This window comes from Myotis brandtii, unplaced genomic scaffold (genome assembly GCF_000412655.1).
Source record: "Myotis brandtii unplaced genomic scaffold, ASM41265v1 scaffold513, whole genome shotgun sequence".
Taxonomy (NCBI): Eukaryota; Metazoa; Chordata; class Mammalia; order Chiroptera; family Vespertilionidae; genus Myotis; species Myotis brandtii.
In genome coordinates this window covers 1,047,510-1,069,197 of record NW_005369552.1, presented here as the reverse complement: position 1 = coordinate 1,069,197, position 21,688 = coordinate 1,047,510, and the positions used below count along the sequence as shown (strand labels likewise).

Here is a 21,688-nt window from a genome sequence, read left to right as displayed (position 1 = left end):
CTTGGCCTGGCTGTTCCAAAAGCAGTGAGCAGGCAATTGTGACAGTCCTTGAGCTTTATTTTTATTTTTTAAATCTACTTTGAAGAATGTTGTGAGTCCCAAAGGAGCCCTTTTATGTAATTTTTTTTCTTTTTCTTTAGAAGTTCCTCTAAAACCCATTAGGGAGATTTAACATATTCCAGATTTAGCACTTTAATGGGCTTTTGTTCCTGCCATAATTTTTTTCCCATTTTTAACTTCTCCTCTGATTTTTAATTAGCTATTTCTGGGATTATGAAGTTTGCAAATTCAACAGCAAAATTTCTGGAAAGACTTTTAATTGATGTGTGAGTTTATTGTGATGATATTGTGGACCCTGCCTGAAACGGAAGGTATGGGAAGACCTGTCCCAGACACGGATTCTCGAGCCAGCAGATTGCATTCGCCATGATGAACATTTAGGGGCACTAGACATCTTTTATAAAATCACAAAGACCCGCCTGGCTGGCATGGCTCAGTGGTTGAGCATCAGAACCAGGAACCAAGAGGTGGTAGGTTCAATTCCCAGTCAGGACACATGCCTGGGTTGCAGGCCCAATCCCCAGTGGGGGTGCATGCAGGAGCAGCCAATTGATGGTATGCCCAGTCAGGGCACATGCCTGGGTTGCAGGCCCAATCCGTGGGGGTGCATGCAGGAGCAGCCAATTGATGATATGTCTCTCTCATTGATGTTTCTATCTCTCTATCCCTCTCCCTTCCTCTCTCTCTAAAAGTCAATAAAAACGTATTTTTTAAAAAATAAATAATAAAATCACAAAGACCCTGCGTTTGGGAGTCGCTGTTTAACCACCTTGGTGTTTTTGTTTTCCAGGAACCTCAGACAAGTCAAATCTGGAGCTAATCACTCTCACGTGCACCTGTGTGGCTGCGACCCTCTTCTGGCTACTGTTAACTCTCTTTATCCGAAAACTGAAGAGGGTAAGAACATTTCAGATAGGTCCTGTGCTCCTTTTTGCATAATATTCTAAAATGCTCACCTGATATATGGGACAGGCACTAAACAAGCATTAGACCCTATCCCTCCCCTTACCTCTGGCTCCTACCCCTATCCTGGTAAGCACTGGAAAATGAATCATTAAAATGTCTCTCAGCCATAAAGTGGGATATTCAAAAGAAAAGCTAGAGCAATGGAAAGATGAATATTTCCCAGGGACAAAAAGGATATTTTTTAATAAAAATATGTAATGAAGTCTTTAAATTTAATTTAGCATAAGACCTATGAAGTCTTAGTCTTCTTAACCTTATTCTCTGCTAAGAAAGAAAAAAAGAGAAAGTCCCACCTGACTGCCTCTCACAATACAGAAACACAAAGATGTGCACTGCTGTTCCAGACTCGCTGAGCCCAGGATCAAATTCAGTTCTTTAGAGCGCGGGGTTCAGGCTGGAATTCAGGACATCCGATTTCTATAATTCTGCCTACAGCACGACTTGCTTCTCTGAAGTCCCATGGGGAAAGAGCCAACATTCATTCATCCACTTATGCCTCAAATATTTACTGTGTGCCTGCTCTATGCAGAGTGCCAGGCCAGTGGTAAGCAAATGCTACCGTCTGGGGCTTTAATCAAGTACACAGACAATGCAAAGTGTAACAACAGTGAGCTGAGTAAAAGATGCGTAAGAGGGGTGGTCAGTCAAAGAAGCAGGGGCAAGTGCTGCAGGCAGAGAGGAGCGTGCAGAGGCTAGGGCAGGACAGAGGGACACTATGAGAATGAGTGGCTGACAGAAGGCCAGAGGTTACAGTGGTGGAAACAGGCATGAAGTGCGGCAGGGAGGGGAGGGGAGAGGCTGCAATGCCCGAGCAGGCAGGCTTGAGGCTATAGGAGGGAATTTAGTCCACATTCTAGAAGGAATAGGAAGCCTTGGAGCAGGGAGGAGGGTTATAAAGCAAAGGTAGGCAATTATAAGTGTGAGAAATTTGTGTCTGCAAAGATTATTTTGGCTGCTGTGAGGAGAATGGACCAGGGGGTCACCTAGTAAAAGAGTTGACAGTAGTCTAAGGAAGAAATGGCGTTAGCTCAATCTAAATCATTAGAGTCAAGAGATATTTAGGAGGCAAAATCAAGAAAACTTGAAATGTGTCAAATTGACCTACTTAATGTCTAGATATTTATTAGCCCTTATTAATAATGTACCAGGCTTGTGGGAAGCTCTTTATGCAGTATCTCAGTTAATCCTTCCAAAAATGCAGAGGTAAATATATAATTATTACCATTTTCTAGAGAGGGAAACTGAGGTTCAGGAATTAAAATAACTTGTCCAAAGTCACAATGCATATTAGAGTTGGAGCTGAGTTTTGAAGCCAGGTTGTTTGGCCTTAGGCTGGATATTCAAAACCAATAATGTGCACTTTATAGCGTTAGTATGAGAGGCAAGGCTAGCAGCATCCTCTACAATGAATGTGTAACATCAGGCTTTTGCTACATGGAGTGACTAGTTTTGAGACAGGACAATTCAGGCCACTGTTTGAGAAGGAACGGGTCAAATAATAGTATTTGAAGGGGGAGACACATCATATAGGGAAAGAGATCTAACAAAAGAAAAACTTGCCAAATATGTGAGGGAGTACAAAGACTATAGGAGTTCAAAGGAGGAGAGTGAGAGAAAACACTTCAGAGAAAGAAAAGTTTAGAGACAGACTTTGAAGGTCATAGCTGGAAGGAAAGAAGCAGAAAAATACAGCTCCCCCCACCCCCCACTCCGCAGATTAGGGAGGGAGTCCAGTTACTTTGCCTATAGTAGCAGAGTGGAAATAACACTGGAAAGGCAAATTGGGACTAAACTGAGTGGGTCTCTTGTATTTTTTTTTAAATCTATGAAATTTTGATATCAATAAGAAATGATGAGCCCTAGCCGGTTTTGCTCAGTGGATAGAGAGTTGGCCTGTGGACTGAAGGGTCCTGGGTTCGATTCCGGTCAAGGGCACATACTTCGGTTGCAAGCTCCCGGCCTTGGGAGGCAACCAATCCATGTGTCTCTCTCTCACATCGGTGTTTCTCTCTCTCTACCTCTCTCTTCCACTCTCTCTAAAAATCAATGGAAAAAAATATCCTCGGGTGAGGATTTAAAAAAAAAACAAGAAGAGGAAAGGATGAGAACAAGTAATAGAATGCCTATAAAATCTGACAAGTGATTGGTTGTGGGAGGCGAAGAGGAAAAAAGGCATCGAGAACTATCTCCATGTGGTTTCTCTAATCACAATGTAAATTCCTCACTGATAAAGACTACTTTATCTCTACTCTGCATAACCAGTGTTATAATTACAGCCAACATTTATTGATGCTTACTGTATACCAGGCTCTGTTTTAACAGCTTTACATGGATTATATCACTTGATATTCACAACAGCCCTATGAGTTAAGTACCATCATTTGACAGATAAGGCAACTAGGCTTAAAAAGGTTAAGCAGCTTGCCCATTGTTATGTGCTGGTCAGAAGTTGAGTTGTGATTCAAATCCAAGCATGAGCCTCAATGTCTGGGCCCTGAAGCCCTTGGCTGTGCAATTTTCATGCCAAGCACCTAGTAGCTGCTCAGTGTTAATGTCAATTGAAAGAGCAAATATTTGTCAACTAAGATTCTGCTATCACACTCCCCTCAAAGCCCTTGCTTAAGGTTTTTGTTTTATTGTTTTGTTTTGAGCCTTTTGGTGTTTTCTCTCATCTGCCTTATTGAGATAAACCATAAAATTCCACAGGGGCCACGTGGGGAGATTGTCTTCCGTGGGGAGATTGTCTTCCGTTGCCTGCTCCCCGGCCTCCATCACAGCACTGCCAACCTCCCCTGGCATTCTGCCGAGCCCAAGCCATCCCCTGCCAGGCTCAGCAATGCTATGCTCTCTGAAGACTGGGGATTGCTTCTCATAGCCTTGGCTATGTTGGACATTGGAAAGTTTAGTCCTAAAACCAACTCCAGCTGCTTCTCTAATGAACACCCCACATTCCTGTCATAGGAATTTAGACTCCTCTACAGTCTTACAGACTCCCACCGGTGTCTGACAGGCTGGGCCCTCACAGTCTAACAGCAGTGGCAAGTGCAGTTCGTGACAAACGTGCTCCCTATCTTTCTCCGTTACCCATTCTTTATGGAGGCCAGGCAAATCTTTCTGCCTTGAGCTATTTGTCACACATTTTAGTGATAATTTTTTGTGAGAAACAGACTGATTGCAAGTGATGGATGAGGTGAGCTGTGACAGCCCAGAACAGGGTGAGTAAGGGCTGAAGAATGTGGGTGGCTGTGACATGATGTGTATGGAGAGGTTGTCCTCTCTACTGAATTCTGATCTGGTTGAGGGAAAGCATTGAAGGGAAAGGCCCTAGAACTCATTTAAATAAAATTTACATAACTCTAGCACGAGTTATCAAAACCCACCTTATATTGGTAAGCATACTTCCTTTCTGTCCTGCCCACAGAAATACAATCAATTCTACAATTAACTAACAGAAAATATACCCATGGATATGAATTTAGACACTAAATGTAAATCCAGTTATTTATGATCTGAAAAAAAAGTATTTTCTGGGCTTGATTTGCATTACCAAGATAAAAAATGCACCTGAAGGCAGATGTCCACCTTACTTACTTGATGTCCACCTTACTTATTTGATGTCCTACCAATGGTCAAAGGAACTTGGAATGAATGTTGCTATGTGTAAGTCTTACTCTTTGGTATTTGAAATAATCAACTTCTGTTTCTTATTGAAGGTAAATCCTATTCTAATCTCACTAATGGACCCTGTGGTCATTTTCAGGCAGCTAAGTGGCCAGGCCTTCTGAGTATATTTAAGCACTTCATATGAAATGTACCTCTAGGCTGTCCCAGAGAGGCAGACCCTGAGCTTACTTTACCATCTCTATCCTTTCTTGCAAATGTAGAAAGCCATAATCATGGACCCCACTGTCAGCCTATTTGTAATGTATATTCCTGCTTACACAGAATGGCCATGAGAAGTTATTTTTAGTCCTTGTATGGAATGGTTTTATTAAAATGCTTTGCAGAACAAGCAAATAAGTTTGCTGGAGAATCTGAGGGTTTTTCATCTGTGACTAGAGGCCCGGTGCACAGATTCGTGCACTGGTGGAGGTCCCTCGGCCTGGCCTGTGGGGATCGGGCCAAAACCAGCTCTCTGACATCCCCCAAGGGGTCCCAGATTGCAAGAGGGTGCAGGCCAGGCCAAGGGACCCCACCGGTGCACGATAGGGGCCGGGAGGGACCATGGGAAGGCTCCAGGGCATGTCCGGCACATCTCACCCAGTCCTGATCGGCTGGACACCAGCAGCAAGCTAACCTACTGGTCGGAGCATCTGCCCTCTGGTGGTCAGTGCGCATCATAGCGACTGGTCGAACAGTAATACGGTTGGACACTTAGCATACGAGGCTTTTATTATATAGGATAATACTACAGAAATGCAGGGCGGGAACAGCAAGGGTTGTTTGATAGACATCACATGCTCAGGTGTGATGTGCATATGTGTGTGCTACTTTCTGTACCTCACCATATGTTTTAACCAAATGAACCAAAATAGCAGGAGATATTGTCTAATATTGTTTTAAATTGGCTATCAGGGGGTTTTTAAGTCATTGATGACTTTGGGATCTCTTTATTTCTCAGTCTTCTTCTGAAATAAAAACTGACTACCTATCAATTATAATGGACCCAGATGAAGTTCCCCTGGATGAGCAGTGTGAGCGGCTCCCGTATGATGCCAGCAAGTGGGAGTTTGCCCGGGAGAGACTTAAACTAGGTAATGTATTTGTTCAACAGATTCCTAACCCCATACTAAGCACCCACTGCATGCAAAAGACTGCATTGAGGAATGCAAAAATAGGTTAGACTCAGGATTCTACCCTCAGCAGTTCACAACCTAGCAAGGGAGAGGGACACAGAGGTATATGAGTCTATGAGAATGCGGAGAGGATGGTGTAAGGGACAAGGAGACAAGGAGCACCTATTCATTCTTTCAACATTTACCAAGCACTTTCTCTAAGCAGCAGACACAAAAGTATTTGAGTCTCTTCCCTCTAAGGCAGTGGTTCTCAACCTTGGCTACACATTAGAATCACCTGGGAATCTTTTTAAAATCCTGATTTCTGGGCCTCATCTGAATGGGGTTGAGAACCACTGCAGGAGGTAACCATAAAAGTAGATAAGTGAAGGGAAAGGAGAGTTTAGTTCCATCAGGAGCCTTACAAGCCTAGGTGCTCTTAATTAATGACATTTTTGAGGAGTCAGAAACTTATGACCTGGAAAGTAATTCAAGATGACAAGGCACAGTAAAATCAAACATTTGGTGAAAGAGTTGGTACTCTTCAAGGTTGTGGATCAAAAACCAGTCTGCACAAATCCACCACATACTTTGAATTTTCCTGGGTGTTCAAAAGGTCCAAACAGAGAAGAAAGTCTTAGGGGGTCACTTAAGTTTCACTTCTGAAAAGTGAGGACTGTTGTTTTCCAGGTAACACAGATGCTGTAAACAACAGGCAAATGTGTTTTCCTTCAGCTTACCCCCAAGTTCCTCCAGCTTAGACACCACAGTGCAAATTACTCTTCAGCCCAGTTATTACAAAACAGTGGGAACCTCAATTACTCCCACCCAAAATATTTGGCTTGTGGGTTCTGAAAGTTTTCCACTCACTCTGACGTGTGCCAGAATAGCTGGAACTAGGAAAAGAGGCCATGCATCCAGTGTGCCCAGATTTCTCACTCGGTATAAAGAGCCTGTTGTTCCAAATTCAATGGCACTGCCTGCTTTTCCCACTACATGCAGGTCATTGTCATACAATGAAAAGATATTGGGCGCTAGCTGGTTTGGCTCAGTGGATAGAGTATCGGCCTGCGGAGTAAAGGTCCCGGGTTCAATTCTGGTCAAGGGTACATGCCGGGGTTGCAGGCTCGATCCCCAGTAGGGGGTGTGCAGGAGGCAGCCAATCAATGATTCTCTCTCATCATTGATGTTTCTCTCTCTCTCCCCTCTCCCTTCATCTCTGAAATCAATAAAATATATTTTTAAAAAATATTGGCATTTCTTTGGAGGTGGAGGTGTGAGGTGACAGAGAGAGAGAAATGACTTTTCTCATTCTCTTAGGCCTTGAAATGATCCCACTTACATTTCTTCCTACATGAGAAAAAGTAGTTGGCCCCAAGAGTATGTTCTGTTTGGCTTGGGGAAGAAAATTAGGAATCAGACAAAAGCCAGTAATGGCTGCTGACAGGAAAAAAAAATCAACCAAATTTAGAGTAGGTAAGGGCAGGTGGCACACTAGATGAGTTCCATCTGCAAGTCTAAATTATATGGCAGCCTGCCCAGCCCCTTCAGTGACCTTAGCATGGAATATGGGATAATTTTCCCACAACCATAAGCCATTCTCAGGTCACGTTGCTTTCCAGGGTTATTAGTCGCAATCAAATATGCTCCTTCCAATGCAGGACACATGAGCTTTCCATCCCTTTTCTTCATTCCTCGGCCTAGTGTCACTGTGACCATAACACGTCCAGGCGGGGAAGGGGTGCCAGTCCTTCTACCAGAATTCCCCTAGGGCTCAATGAGTGTAGATAATCCCATTTCAGGAGATTCTTCTTGTTGAAGATCTTTTTCATGGTTCTTTTCCTTCCCAGCTGCTACGATTTGGCTAATATACATGTGAGTATCTTTGATGGGTGAGAGGAAGTGTAGCAAAGTCTCAATGCAGAGTGTGGCTGCAAGGGCCAGAGTAATGCTTGTCCTACTAACTTGGGAGCAAAGAGGCCCAAGATTTATTTGTTTGTTTGTTTGTTTGTTTGTTTTAAGCCAAATAAATGAGAGAAAGAAATCCGAAGCAGTGTCTGTTAAGTGAAAGTATATCTGGAGAGATGGGAAGAAAAGGCAGGTTTGATGGGCAGAATTACAACAGGGTTCTGAATGTAGAGAAAAGCATAGATCAAGCTGCTTCTGGTCTCAGCTGTCTGCACTCTGTGGGTTACTTTCAGTCCTGGAGAGAGAAGTCAGAATTTACAGTACCTGAGAGATAGATACAGTTAGAAACAGTCAAAGGTGTTGCTACCATTGAAATTCCTGAAATCTGGTAACTAAAGAAACCTATATTGTTGGTGATTCTACATTAAACCTCAGAGAGAATTCGCCTCCTATACATTTATAAATGTCTGACATTGCACCTTTCTATTGGAAAAATTGTCAGAATTAGCGAATATGGGAAACAACACGGGGAGTCTGGAAAATGGCAGGTGAATGGGACCTGGGCTGGTGCTGCCTCTTATAAGACCAGCCCTGGATGCCAGAGAGGAGCTCAGCCCCATGCTGCCATGCACTGTCCCCAGTGTCCCAGGGACCCTGGCCAGTCATTCTTGGAAGAAATTCCAATATCCTTTCATTGTATGACTATGACCTAGCAGTTTACAAGCTAGTGAGTGGCATTTGGGTAACACCAAAGGAAGACTTTAAGAGAAAAGGAGGATCAGGCCAAGTCAAGTCCAGTGTGACTGGGCTCCCCCGATACTGAACTGTGAGTCTGCAGAAAGATTCCAGTGCACCAGATGATTAAAGAGCCCATAGCAGCCCAGCCGGAGTGGCTCAGTGGTTGAGCATCGACCTATGAACCAGGAAGTCATGGTTCGATTCCCTGTCAGGGCATATGCCCAAGTTGGAAGCTCGGTCCCCAGTAGGGAGTATGCAGGAGGCAGCCAATCAATGATTCTCTCTCATCATTGATGTTTCTCTCTCTCTCCCTCTCCCTTCCTCTGGCATGAAGCTATCTATCTATCTCTCTATATAGATATATAGAGAGATAGATAGATAGATAGATAGATAGATAGATAGATAACTTCATGCTGCTTTGTGAGGCAGCAATCAGCTTCCAAGAGAACAAAGGAAAAGACTGAGGAAAGCCAAGTGAGAACGAGTTGATTCTCAGTAATAGAAGCAAAGTCCCCAAACACTGGTTAAAACAGAGTGTTGTGATGGCGAAGAAGGGCATGCCCGGGGACTGAAGTGTGGAAAGAAAAGGATTCCATCTGCCCCAAACAAGCAAGAGTCTTTGCAGCCTGTGGAGAGGTGTCCCAAGACAGAGATTATCTTACCACTTCTCAGGCTCAGGACAATTTTCATATTAGATGGTAGAAGGCACTTCAAAAGGAAAGCATTGTTCTTTTACCCTAAAAAAGCAAGGACTAAGCCTGTAACCAAATGCAGCCATTTTCACGAGTCTGGAGAAGGTATCTGCCAGTGCTCTTTCAATACGTGATCTCCACGTCCTGCACCTTCAAGGGCCACTCAAGGCTCTTATATTTAAGCTAACAGTCCCCTTGCTGGTCTATATCTTGGACAATTTTATCTGAAGAAGGAAACACTGACTGCATCCCAGCCCATGGCATGTGCTCTGGGAGGAACGAACGATCTTTATCAGTCACTACAGGTACATGTGTGACCACAGGAAAGGCTTGTGATGTCACCCGTGTTCCCTTCCTAATGCAGAGTGTGTCCCTCTGAGATAGATGCAGAGACTGCTACAGAAAAGCTCATATAATTATGTTGGTAACTGAACACTTCCCATGTCCTAACTGGATGCCTAAAGGTGATTGGTAATGGAAGATACTAAGCAGAGGCAGAGTGAAGACATCTTTGTTACTGAGTAGTTGTGCATAAAAAGTATAAAGGTCCTAATATGGTGAAGGAGGAAAGCTTCGTTACAAACTTTACAAGAATTAAAAAAACTAAAAAAACAAAAAACTATATTCTTTGGGGGAAGAGATTGGACTATGAGGAAGGGAGGGAGGGAGGGAGGCTAACTAACTGAGAGCTTGTTATCAGAACAGGCTCAGAATGAGGACTTGGTTTCGAGAGATGTTGTGTTAAATCAACACTAACTACCGGGACTTAACTTTTGACCAGAGGCATTTTGTTGACTTTTTTCACTCAGAATAACTAAAAACGAGTGACTTCTTTGGCTCACTCCTTTTGCCTTGTCATACTTGAGGTGTACTGTTTCTCTAGGTTCTACTTAGCTATCTATTTCCTGGTGATGCAAAAGGAAGCCCCCTGATATAACAGTAGCTGAGGTTATCCAGGGGATGCCTCTCAAGGTCTTCATCTCATGGGTCCCTCTAGTTACCTAGGAGTGTATGAGACTTGCTTTGAATATCTCACAAGTTCCCAACTGCTACTATTGATTCTGCACTAATATCCAGCAAACCTTCTATGCAGCAGGTACTGGGCTAGGCTCTGGGAAGACTCAGACATGGTCATTGTCCCTCTCAGTCAAGTTGTCACATGCAAGGCTGAGAAAAGAAACATGTGAATAGTTGTTATAGTGTAACCTAACAGATGCCATGAAAGAACCCTTGCTTTGTTATTGCATTTGGCAACCACCTCTCTATGGTTGAAACAAATTACTACCAGTGGTTGATAGTCTCATGCGCTGAATATGATTTATAATCATCGTATGAAGAAATGTTAGAAATACTGGGTCTATTTTGCCTGGCAAGGAAGTCAGAGAAATGAGTTAGTTGGGGGGGGGGGGGGGGCTTATTTGTTTTGTTTTTTAATCTATGAAGCGTTATTATAACCAATAGCAATAACTATCATTCTCAATTTCTCGCTTACTGCTAAAAATAGATCAGAAGAAATGTCCTTAAGTGGCAAGAAAAGGGGCCTAGGTTAGACACAGGGAAATATTCTTGTTAATAATGTTATTAAACAATGGAAGAGACTACCCAGGATTTGGTGGCCTCTCCCTTCCAGGAGGATTTTGTGAAGAGGAAACTGGCCATCCACCTGCACAAAAGGCCTTCTAGGTGCCCAGCATAGCTGTGAAGAATGAGGGTACCTCAGAAGCACAGTAAAGAGTTGGAAAAAATTTACTCAAGAAATGACACTTTTAGGGTCAGTTCCTTGGAGATCCCATTCAAAGTTACACGTGCCTCACAGCTACAAATAGGAAAAATGGCACTTCCTTCCTGAGAAAGACTTAAACTCACCCCACTGGCTTGGTAAACAAATCAATGTATTCTTTTCATTGTAGGCAAATCACTTGGAAGAGGGGCTTTTGGAAAAGTGGTACAAGCATCTGCATTTGGCATTAAGAAATCACCCACCTGCCGGACTGTGGCTGTGAAAATGCTAAAAGGTATGGACACGCGGTTTGGCTTTCAACTGACCCATTGCATTTCCTGAATGTTGGTATGAGTTGGATATGGCCTAGGAACAGGCACAAGCCATTTCTGCGCTGGTCACGTAACTTTCTTCTACTGCTGCAAGCCCCTTGACTTTACGACTTTTAGGTGAGGCCAGAGAGCGTCCAGGATAAGCCTTGTCAATGAAACAATCAGCATCATCCACGGGAAAATGACTCCTGTCACCTCAAAAATACTTCTCTTACCACATCTCAGACTTGACACTATCAGAGAATTAAGCCCATGGTAACCAATTTTTTGAAATGACCCACTTGACATAATGGAAACTTAGCTGTACATCACAAATCCCAAAGGCTTAACTGGGGCTTGACCTAAATATAAGGTAAGATTATGAAACTAAAACAAGTGAGATAATCAAAACCGTAAACTATTTAATACTGTCAAGTCCCAACCATAAAACTTTTTCTCTTTAGAAATGAAAAGCAAATTATCTTTCAAGTGCGAACTGCTAGGAGGTAGAGTCAAATCACATAGAGATGTATGACCACTGCCATAGATAGACCGAAAGTGAAAATTATGTAAACCAAACAAATCAAAATGCATAGATCCTTTACAGTTTAGAAAATAATTCATTTCCTCCTTTATGATGAAATTTTCATGTTCTTTCAATGCATCTTAAGGTTCCCAAACCAAAAGAAACAGGAATGAAAACCCAAAGGGCAGCTTTCAGCTTTCCAAGATCTCCAAGATAATGCCAGGGGGTTTTGAGGCACAGAAAGCTATGTGCCCAACTAAGCAGGTACCTAGCAAAGGCTTCAGGAGAAAAAGGGTCATTCGCTTAGGGAGACTTCAAAGCTCTTCCTCTTCTTCCAGCCCTGACACCATCATTGCCCAAGTATCATGTCATGATATTTTCCACCTCAAAAGGCTGTCCTTTTTAAAGGAAAACTTTGATAAAACTCTACAAAGAACCTGACAGTTCTACTCTGAAAGTAGCCAGGAAAAGGAGTTTTGCATCCACAAGTCAGGATTTTTGTTCGAGTTGGGCTACCCAGATGATGGAAAGCATTTCTGTGAGAATACCTCCATTCCAGCACCCCACCCTGTACACCCCACCCCAGATTCTAAAGAGAAGACGCATCACCATGTCTTCTAAGTGACAAAGCATCAGACTAGGTACTTTAATATATTAGGTTGAACCACTTGAAATCATCATTTTTCTTATTTTTCTCTCTATGCCTTGTTTTTCTGGGTTGTTGTGTTTTTGTTTTTTTTGTGGGTTTTTAAATTTTTATTTATTAAATTGATTGCAGTGACATTGGTCAACATGAACATATAGGTTTCATGTGTGGGTTTCTATGTAACAAGATCTGTATATTGTACCGTGTGCCCACCACCCAAAGTCAAATCTTCTCCTCTCACTTTATATTAGGACTTTTTTCTCCCTCCATTCCCCTTATCTCTGGCAACCACCATTCTGCTGTTTGTGTTCATAAGTTCAGGTTTATATCCCACATAGGAGTGAAATCATATGGTTCTTGGCTTTTTCTGTCTGACTTATTTCACTTAGCATAATGTTTCAAGTTCCATCCATGTTGTTGCAAATGGCACTATTTCATCCTTTCTTATGGCTGAGTAGTATTCCATTGTGTATATGTATCATATCTTCTTTATCCAGTCCTCTATCATGGGACACTTTGGTTGTTTCCATGTCTTGGCCACCATGAATAATGCTGTAATGAACATAGGGGTGCATATATCTTTGCAAATACATGATTTTGAGTTTTATGGATATACTAGAGGCCCAGTGCATGGGTGGGGTCCCTCCGCCTGGCCGGTGATCGAGGTCTAACAGGGGGACGGCTGGCCAGGGGGAGGGACCTTGAGGTTGGCCAGCTGGTTGGGGGGATCAGCCCGCTGGGGGGGCTGGGGGAAGGGCTGCAGGTTTTTTTTGGAGGTTGGCCTGCTGCAGGAGGTTGACTGTGGGAGCGCACTGACTACCAGGGGCAGCTCCTGTTTTGAGCATCTGCCCCTGGTGGTCAGTGCACGTCATAGAGACTGGTCAACCAGTCGTTCCAGTCATAATAGTCTCCTAGGCTTTTATATATATAGATACCCAGGAATAGGATTGCTGGGTCATATGGTAGCTCTATTCTTAATTTTTTGAGGAATTGCCAGACTGCTTTCCATAGTGGTTGTACCAGTCTACATTCCCATCAGCACTGAATGAGCGTTCCCTTTTTTCCACAACCTCTCCAACACTTGTTATTGCTTGTCTTGTTGATAATAACCACTCTAACAGGTGTAAGGTGGTATCTTATTGTAGTTTTGATTTGTATTTCCCTAATTGCCAGTGAGGTTGAACATCTTTTATTTAGTTATTATTTCTTTATTTAACAAAGCTTCCCATGTACCTCAAGTAGAAAATTTTTCTTCATGAGAGAAAATAAATCCTTGAGGCATTCCAGGGCTAACTGTTATTCTCAGTCTCTTAATGGGCCTCAGAAACTCCGCTCTGTGGGACAAGGTGTTTTCCAATTGGGTGGGTCAACTGTCTTCCCCCCAGGCAAAGCCACCTGTATAGCAAATATCTGCATGAGAAAGATGACCTCCACAATGTGAGGGAATGACTCAGCACAGAAAACTGAGGTGTCTGCCTTGTGAGTTCTAACTCCAGAGCCCCCAATCATGGCTTCTGCTAACACAGCTCCAGTCCACTCTGCCCTCCCTCTGCTGGAGCACAAGGTGAGTGGCTCCACAGGGAATTTTGTGCTTTTGGCCCTTTAAGGGGGTTTCTGCATTTCCAGCCATTTCTCCCTAGAAGACAGCAACTCCACTGCTTTTCACAGCCAGATGTTGTTTGGGTACCCTTTTTAGTTCTGGTGTTCCCTGCAAGGGGGGGGTGGGACAGCTTGGGGATTAGACTCCAGAGTTCTCAGTTCTCAGTGGCAACTCCCCACAGCTGAGATATCTCTCTGGAACTTCAGCTGCTGTATGTGGGAGCCCAGCCAGCCCTTTCGTGCCTCTGCCCCTCCTACCAGGCTCTATGCAGTCTCCAATTACCATCCTCAGTTATCAGGGTTCTCTCCAGTGAGTCTTCAATTGATTAGTCAGGAAGTTTTTCTGTATTTTAATTGTAATTCCAGTTTGGTCCTGGGAGCATGTCTGTGCAGCAGCCACTTACTCCACTGCCATCTTTTATCTCAAGGTTGAACATCTATATATATAAAAGCTTAAGCAACCATTATGACCTGTTGACCAAATGATTGGTGGCTATGACACGCACTGACCACCAGGGGGCAGACACTCAATGCAGGAACTGCCCCTTGGTGGTCAGTGCGCTCACACAGCCAACTTCCGGCGGCCAGCCAACCTCCCACAGTCCCTTCCCCTGGCCGGCCGGCCCCTTGGGGCCCTGATCAGGACTGGGCAAGATGGCCCCAATGGGTCCCACAGGTCAGGCTAAGGGACCCCACCTGTGCACAAATTCATGCACCAGGCCTCTAGTCTTTTCATAAAGTTATTGGCTGTTTGTATGCCTTCTTGGGAGAGGTGTATTTTCAGGTCCTCTGGCCACTTTTCTTAAAAAATATTTTTATTGACTTCAGAGAGGAAGGGAGAGGGAGAGTTAGATAGAAACATCAATGATGAGAGAGAATCACTAATTGGCTGCCTCCTGCATGCCCCTGCTGGGGATCAAGCCCTCAACCTGTGCATGTGCCCTTGACCAGAATTGAACCCTGAACCTTCTGGTCCGCAGGCCAACGCTCTATCCACTTAGCCAAACCAGCCAGGGCTCTGTCCACTTTTTGATTGGGTTGTTTGTTAGTTTGTTTGTTTGGGTTGAGTTTTATGAGTTCTTTATATATTTTTGAAATTAAACCTCTGTCAGAGCTACTGTTTGCAAATATCATCTCCCATCTGGTTAGCTGCCTCTTTGTTTTGTTGTCCATTTCTTTTGCTGTGCAAAAGCTCCTCAGTTTGATATGGTCCTATTCATTTATTTTTACCTTTACCTCCCTTGCCTTTCAGGTCAAGTTTGGTACCTATATTTTCTTCGATGTAACTTGTTTTTTCCGGTCATATGTTTAGGTCTTTGATCCATTTTGAATTAATTTTTGTACATGGGGACAAACTGTAACCCAGTTTCATTCATTTGTATGTGACTTTCCAGTTTATCAAGCACAATTTATTGAAGAGACTATCTTTACTCCAAGGTGCATTTCTGGCTCCTTTGTCAAAAATTATCTGTCCATATATGTGTGATTTTATAGCTGGGCTCTCTATTCTGTTCCATTGATCTGTGTGTCTATTTCTCTACCAATACCATGCTGTTTTGATTATCATAGCTCTGTAGTATAATTTGAAGTCAGGTAGTGTGATACCTCTAGCTTCATTCTTTTTTCTCAGGATTGCTTTGGGTATTCTGGTCTTTTGTGGTTCCATACAAATCTGATGATTTCTCGCTCTTTTTTTAAAAAAATGACACTGGGATTGTGATGGGGATTGCATTAAATCTGTATATTGCTTTGGGCAATAAGGCTATTTTAATTATGTTGATTATTCCAATCCATGAACATGGGATATTTTTCCATTTTGTTGTGTCTTTTTCAATCTCTTTTAATAATACTTTGTAATTTTCAGTATATAGGTCTTTCACATTCTTTGTTAAGTTTATTCCTACGTATTTTATTCTTTTGGTTGCAATTGCAAAAGGAATTGTTTTTTCCATTTCTTTTTCTGAAGCTTTGTTGCTAGTATACAGGAAGAAAATGGATTTTTGCACATTGATTTTGTACCCTGCAACTTGACTGCATATGTTTATTGTTTCTAATAGATTTTTAGTAGAGTCTTTAAGGTTTTCTATATACAAAATCATGTCATCTGCAAAAAGTGACAGTTTGACTTCTTCCTTCCCTATTTGGATGCGTTTTATTTCTTTCTATTGCTCTGGCTAGGACTTCCAGCACTATGTTGAATAAGAGTGGTGAGAGTAGACATCCTTGTCTTGTTTCTGATCTTAGGGGGAAAGCTTTCAGTTTTTCACCATTGAGTATGATATTAGCTGTGGGTTTATCATATATGGCTTTTATTATGTTGAGGTACTTTCCTTCTATTCTTATTTTATTGAGTGTTTTAATCATAAATGGATGTTGTATCTTATCAAATGCTTTTTCTGCATCTATTGATAAGATCATGTTATTTTTATCCTTTCTTTTGTTAATGTGTTGTATTATGTTGATTGATTTGCAAATGTTGAACCATCTTTGTGTCCTTGGAATGAATCCCAGTTGATTGTGATGTATTATGTTTTGGATGTACTGTGTATTCAATTTGCTAGTATTTTGTTTAGGATTTTTGCATCTGTATTCATTGGGGATATCGGTCTGTAGTTTTCTTTTTGTGTGTTATCTTTGCCAGATTTGGGTATCAGGGTTATATTGGCCTCATAGAATGTGTTAGGAAGTATTGCCTCTTCTTCAATTTTTTGGAAGAGTTTGAAAAAGATAGGTTTTAATTCCTCTTTGAACATTTAGTAGAATTCACTGGTGAAGCCATCTGGTCTTTTGTGTTTTGGAAGGTTTTTTATGATTGCTTCAATTTCCTCACTGCTGATCAGTCTATTTAGATTTTCTAATTCTTCCTGATTTAGTCTAGAAAGGTTCTATAATTCTAGGAACTTATCCATTTCTTGTAGGTTATTGAATTTGGTGGCATAAAGTCTTTCATAATATTCTAGTGTGATCCTTTGCATATCTGTGATGTGTGTGGTGACTTCTCCTCTCTCATTTCTGATTTTGTTTATATGGGTCTTTTCCCTTTTTTTCCTTAGTGAGTCTAGCCAGGGTTTTGCCCATTTTATTAATCTTTTCAAAGAACCATCTCTTTGTTTTATTTATTTTTTATAGTCTTTTTTTGCCCTCTATTTCATTTAATTCTGCTCTTATTATTTCTTTCTTCTGCTGACTTTGGGTTGCTGTTATACTTTTTCTAGTATTTTAAGATGTGATGTTAGGTTGTTTACTTGGGATTTCTCTTTTTCTTGAGATAGGCCTGTAATGATATAAACTTCCCTCTTATTACTGCTTTTGCTGCATTCCAGAGGTTTTGATATGTTGTATTATCATTCTCATTTCTCTATATATCTTTTGATCTTGTCTTTTATTTCTTCTTTGACCCAGTCATTTCTTAGTAGTATGTTATTTAATCTCCATGTATTTGTGGGTTTCTTTACTTCCTTTTTGCAGTTGATTTCTAATTTTAAGGCATCATAATCAGAAAATATGCTTGATATAATTTTAATCTTTTTTAAATTTGTTGATGCTAGTTCTGTGACCCAATATATGGTCTATACTTGAGAATGGTCCATGTGCACTGGAGAAGAATGTATAATCTGATGTTAAGAGATAAAATGTTCTGTAAATGTCAATTATACCCATTTAGTCTAGTGTTTCTCTTAAGGCCAATATTTCTTTATTGATTTTCTGTTTGGTTGATCTGTCTAGAGCTGTCAATGGAGTATTAAGGTCTCCAATTATGATTGTGTTTTGATCCGTTTCTCCCTTTAGTTCTGTGAGTAGCTGTTTAATATATTTCAGTGCTCCCTGGTTGGGCGCTTATTTATTAAGAAGTGTTGTTATGCTTTCTTGATGTACTGTTCCCTTTATCATTATAAAGTGTCCATCTTTGTCTCTTGTTATCTTTGTTATCTTGAAATCTATTTTGTCAGGTATAAGTATGGCCACACCTGCTTTTTTGCTTGGAGAAATTTTCCATCCTCTTTACTTTGAATCTACCTTTGTCTTTGCTGTTTAGATGTATCTCTTGTAAGCAGCATATGGTTGGGTTTTGTTTTTTTTATTCACTCTGCAACTCTATGCCTCTTTACTAGTGAAGTCAGACCATTTGCATTTAGGGTAATTATTGATGTATGAGAATTTCCTATAGCCGTTTTATCTTTTGTTTTCTGGTAGCTCTGTGCCTCCATTGGTTCTTTTCCTTTATGCTTCTGACTGTTGTTTTTGTATGGTGGTGTTCCATACACCTTTCTCTGTTTCCTCTTCTTTTAAGCTATATGCCTGTTTGGGGGATTTTTGTGTGTGGTTGCCATTAGGTTTATAAAAAATGAAGTTGCATATATACCATAGTTTTTTTCCATTTTGAGTGCATTTGCTCTTCATCTTCCTTTGCCAGTTCAGAACTTTCCCCCTTCCCTTTGCATATTTTTGTTGTCACAAAGTATCCTGTTTATGCTGTAAGTGTTTTGGTGATCTTACTCATAGAGTTGTGACCTTATGTTCTTTATTTCAGGTAGAATAACTCCCTTGAGTATTTTCTGCAATGGGGGTTTTCTGATGATAAAATCCCTCAGCTTCTGTATATCTGGGAACATCCTTAATTTTCCTTCAGATTTAAAAGATAATTTTGCTGGATATATTATTTGTGGCTGGTAATTTCTCTCTTTTAGACATTTAAATATTTGGTTCAATTCTCTTCTGGCTTGTAGAGTTTCTGCTGAGAAGTTGGATGAAATTCTGGTGGGTTTTCCTTTGTAGGTCACTTCCTTCTTTTCCCTGGCTGCTTTGAGAAATTTTTCTTTGTCATTATTTTATTTTATTTATTCATTTTTAGATTGTTAAAGTGCCTTTACTCACCAAGAGATGGGTAGGGCAGTTGCCACAATCTCAGTTTACAGGTGAATTCTGAGTGCCCAGTGACAAGGAGAGATTGATAACAAAGCTGGATCTACTTACTAAGGCTCTCAAAGAGACGTGACAACTCTGTGCAGTCCTGACCCCGGGCTGGATTCTGTACTGGAAAATATTGGGGCCACTGATAAAGTGGAATCAGAATGATGGATTAAAGTATTGAACCAATGTTAAAGTTACTGAAGTTGATAACACTACTGTGATTGCATAAGTGAATATTCTTAGGAAATGAACACTATAGTACCTATGCATGTAACTTACCCTCAAATGGTTCAGAAACAATGATACAGATGGATCCATCCTATATGATAAAATGAGTGGGTTAAAATAGTAACAATTGGTGAATCTGGTCTGCAGGTGTTCTTTTGTCTTTGTCATTAATTTTTGACAGCTTTTCACCAAGTGCCTTGGAGAGGGCCTCTTTGGATTGATGTAACTAGGTGTTCTGTTTGCTTCTTGGACTTGAGGATCTAGTTGTTTCCATAGATTTGAGAAGTTCTCATCTACTATTTGTTTTAACAGAGTCTCCATTCCATGTTCCCTCTCTTCCTTCTCCACAATGCCTATGATTGTGATATTACTTTTTCTGATGAGTCAGGAGGTCTCGTAGAGCTCTTTCATTTTTCTTTATTCTTAGGTCTCTCTCTTCTTCCTTCTGTGTTATTTCTTGATTCCTATCTTCAATATCACTAGTTCTTTCCTCTAATTGGTTGGTTCTGTTTTCTATGCTCAACAGCTCACTCTTAATCTCCTCAATTGCCTGCTTCATTTCCAGGAATGCTGATATATTCATTTTTAAGGTTTCAATTTCCTTGGAGAAATGTTCATTTTGTTCATTGATTTGTTTTCTGAGTGCACTGAATTGCCTGTCAGTATTTTCTCGCATTTCATTGAGTAATTTCAGAATTGCAATCTTGAAATTTCTATCATTTATATCACGTAATTCCATGTTTTCCAGCCTACTTTCTGGGGATCTTTCATTTCTTTCTGGTCATTGTCGTTATGTGGTTCTTCATGGTATTTGCTGCCGTCCTTGGTTTTCACATTTATCTCTGGGGAGGTCTTTTTCCTATGTTCCAGTAGGTGACGCTGAATTGCAAGATGTTTACCCCTATGCTCTACCAGATTTGAGCCTCTGCATCTTCCAGAGGGCAGTACCCCAGACTGCTTGTGGGTGGGATTTGTTTTGCCCTCACCATAATGGTGACCCCTGACCTCCGCATCTCTGGCCCAAGCACCGCCCCCCCCCCTCCTGAGGTTCAGTCACAGGGGGAAACAGCAATTCTACTGAAACACCGCTTGGTTTACAGATAATATGCTCCTGAAGCCAACTCCATGGGCAATGGTGGGGGGTGGGGGGAAGGTAAGGGGGGGAAATTTGGGGAGTCTAAGCAGCAGCAAGGCTCTGTGATTTCCTTTCTTTGTCTGAAACACCACCACCAGGCCCAGCAGTGGGGAGCCTCATACCAGCACCCACTGCTCTGTAGGGTGGGCATCTGTTGACTCAGTGTTCACTCTTGCTGCTCACGTGAGTAACTCCAGCCCTACTCGCTGCATGCCCAAGATTCAGACACTGTACTCTCTCACCACTCGCATGCAACCACACAACTCAGACAATGTCCTCTCTTGCTACTGGAAGCTTGCAGCTCACAGCTTACAGATTGCCCTGCTCTCTGTTCTTCCAGGCTGAAGGAAGTGCCTGCTACCTCCACCACCAGCTTTCTCCCCTCTCCTGGCCAGGCTGCTAGTTCCCAGCTGTGCTGCAGGGCTGCATCTATGGCCTTGTCCTTGGCCAACTCTGTGCTTTCCTCCCTTCTCATCTTCCCTTTTACCCCCTCCCCAATGCCCACCTTTAGGTGTTTCAGTGTGCAGGTCTCTCAGGCATGCATCTGTGTTGAGCAGGGACTTCTTCATTGAATTATAGGTGATTAACTTGTTGAAATATCAGGGGGAGAGGAAAAGAGGCGCTCTTACACCATCATTGCTCTGATGTCACCTCTCTCTATAGCCCTGTGAGGTATATATGATTATCCCAGTTTTCAGATAAAGAATAATGGCCCAGAAAGATGAAATAGCCTCTGCAAGGCCACACAGCTCCCCGGTGTATAAGTAAGGATTTGAGTGCAAGTCTTGTAGTTTTGAGGGCAGTGCTCTTTCCCCCACACCACAGTGCTACCAAAGAGGTGCTGGCTGCCTTCTAAACATGGTTCATTGCTCCAAAATCCTGAGGCAAGCTAGTATCCCACCTTGAGATACACTGGAACTAAATCTGGAAGCATCTGCTTCCTCAGCTGGTCCTATTTCCCTGCTCACTACCACACTCTGTCTCTGGGCAAGGTAAGTCGGCTGTGCTAAAGGGGTATAAGTGCATGAAGGGTTGATGAGTTTGAAAAGAGAAATTTTGACCTGATATTTCTTAAAGGCCCAAAGAATCTACTCTATGTAATACAGAAATAGTATGTGTAATATCTTTATAAATGCTTATCTTTTTTAAGCCACCAAATCATCCACTATACAAAATTTCTAAAAACCATTTTCATCCAGCTTTCTTGTTTTTAAATTGGTTGGCCATCTGTTTCTAGGAGAAATTGAAAAGGCAGAATGTCAAATAAAGGCCATGAGTCAGAAGCTCTTTCAAAGTGCCCTTGAGCAAAACCTTTAACCTTTTGGGGCCTTATGCCCGTATCTGCAATGAGAACAGTAATCATGTTCTTTATTTATTTAACAAATATTTGTTGAGAATCTCCTGTGAGCCAAACCCAACCTCACTGGAAGGCTTCCAAAGTTCAACTATTATTAAAAAATGATTTGTACTTAA

General features: G+C 41.8%; 1 protein-coding gene across 1 annotated transcript in view; it reads left to right on the top strand.

Annotated features, from left to right (window-relative positions):
• Positions 1–21,688, top strand: part of FLT1 (fms-related tyrosine kinase 1) — a 175,156-nt gene that overhangs the window by 122,145 nt on the left and 31,323 nt on the right. Inside the window, exons 14-16 of the mRNA XM_005877272.1 lie at positions 851–957; positions 5,648–5,780; positions 11,050–11,154. Coding sequence (XP_005877334.1) covers positions 851–957; positions 5,648–5,780; positions 11,050–11,154 — 345 coding nt within the window. The remainder of the gene's footprint in view (positions 1–850; positions 958–5,647; positions 5,781–11,049; positions 11,155–21,688) is intronic.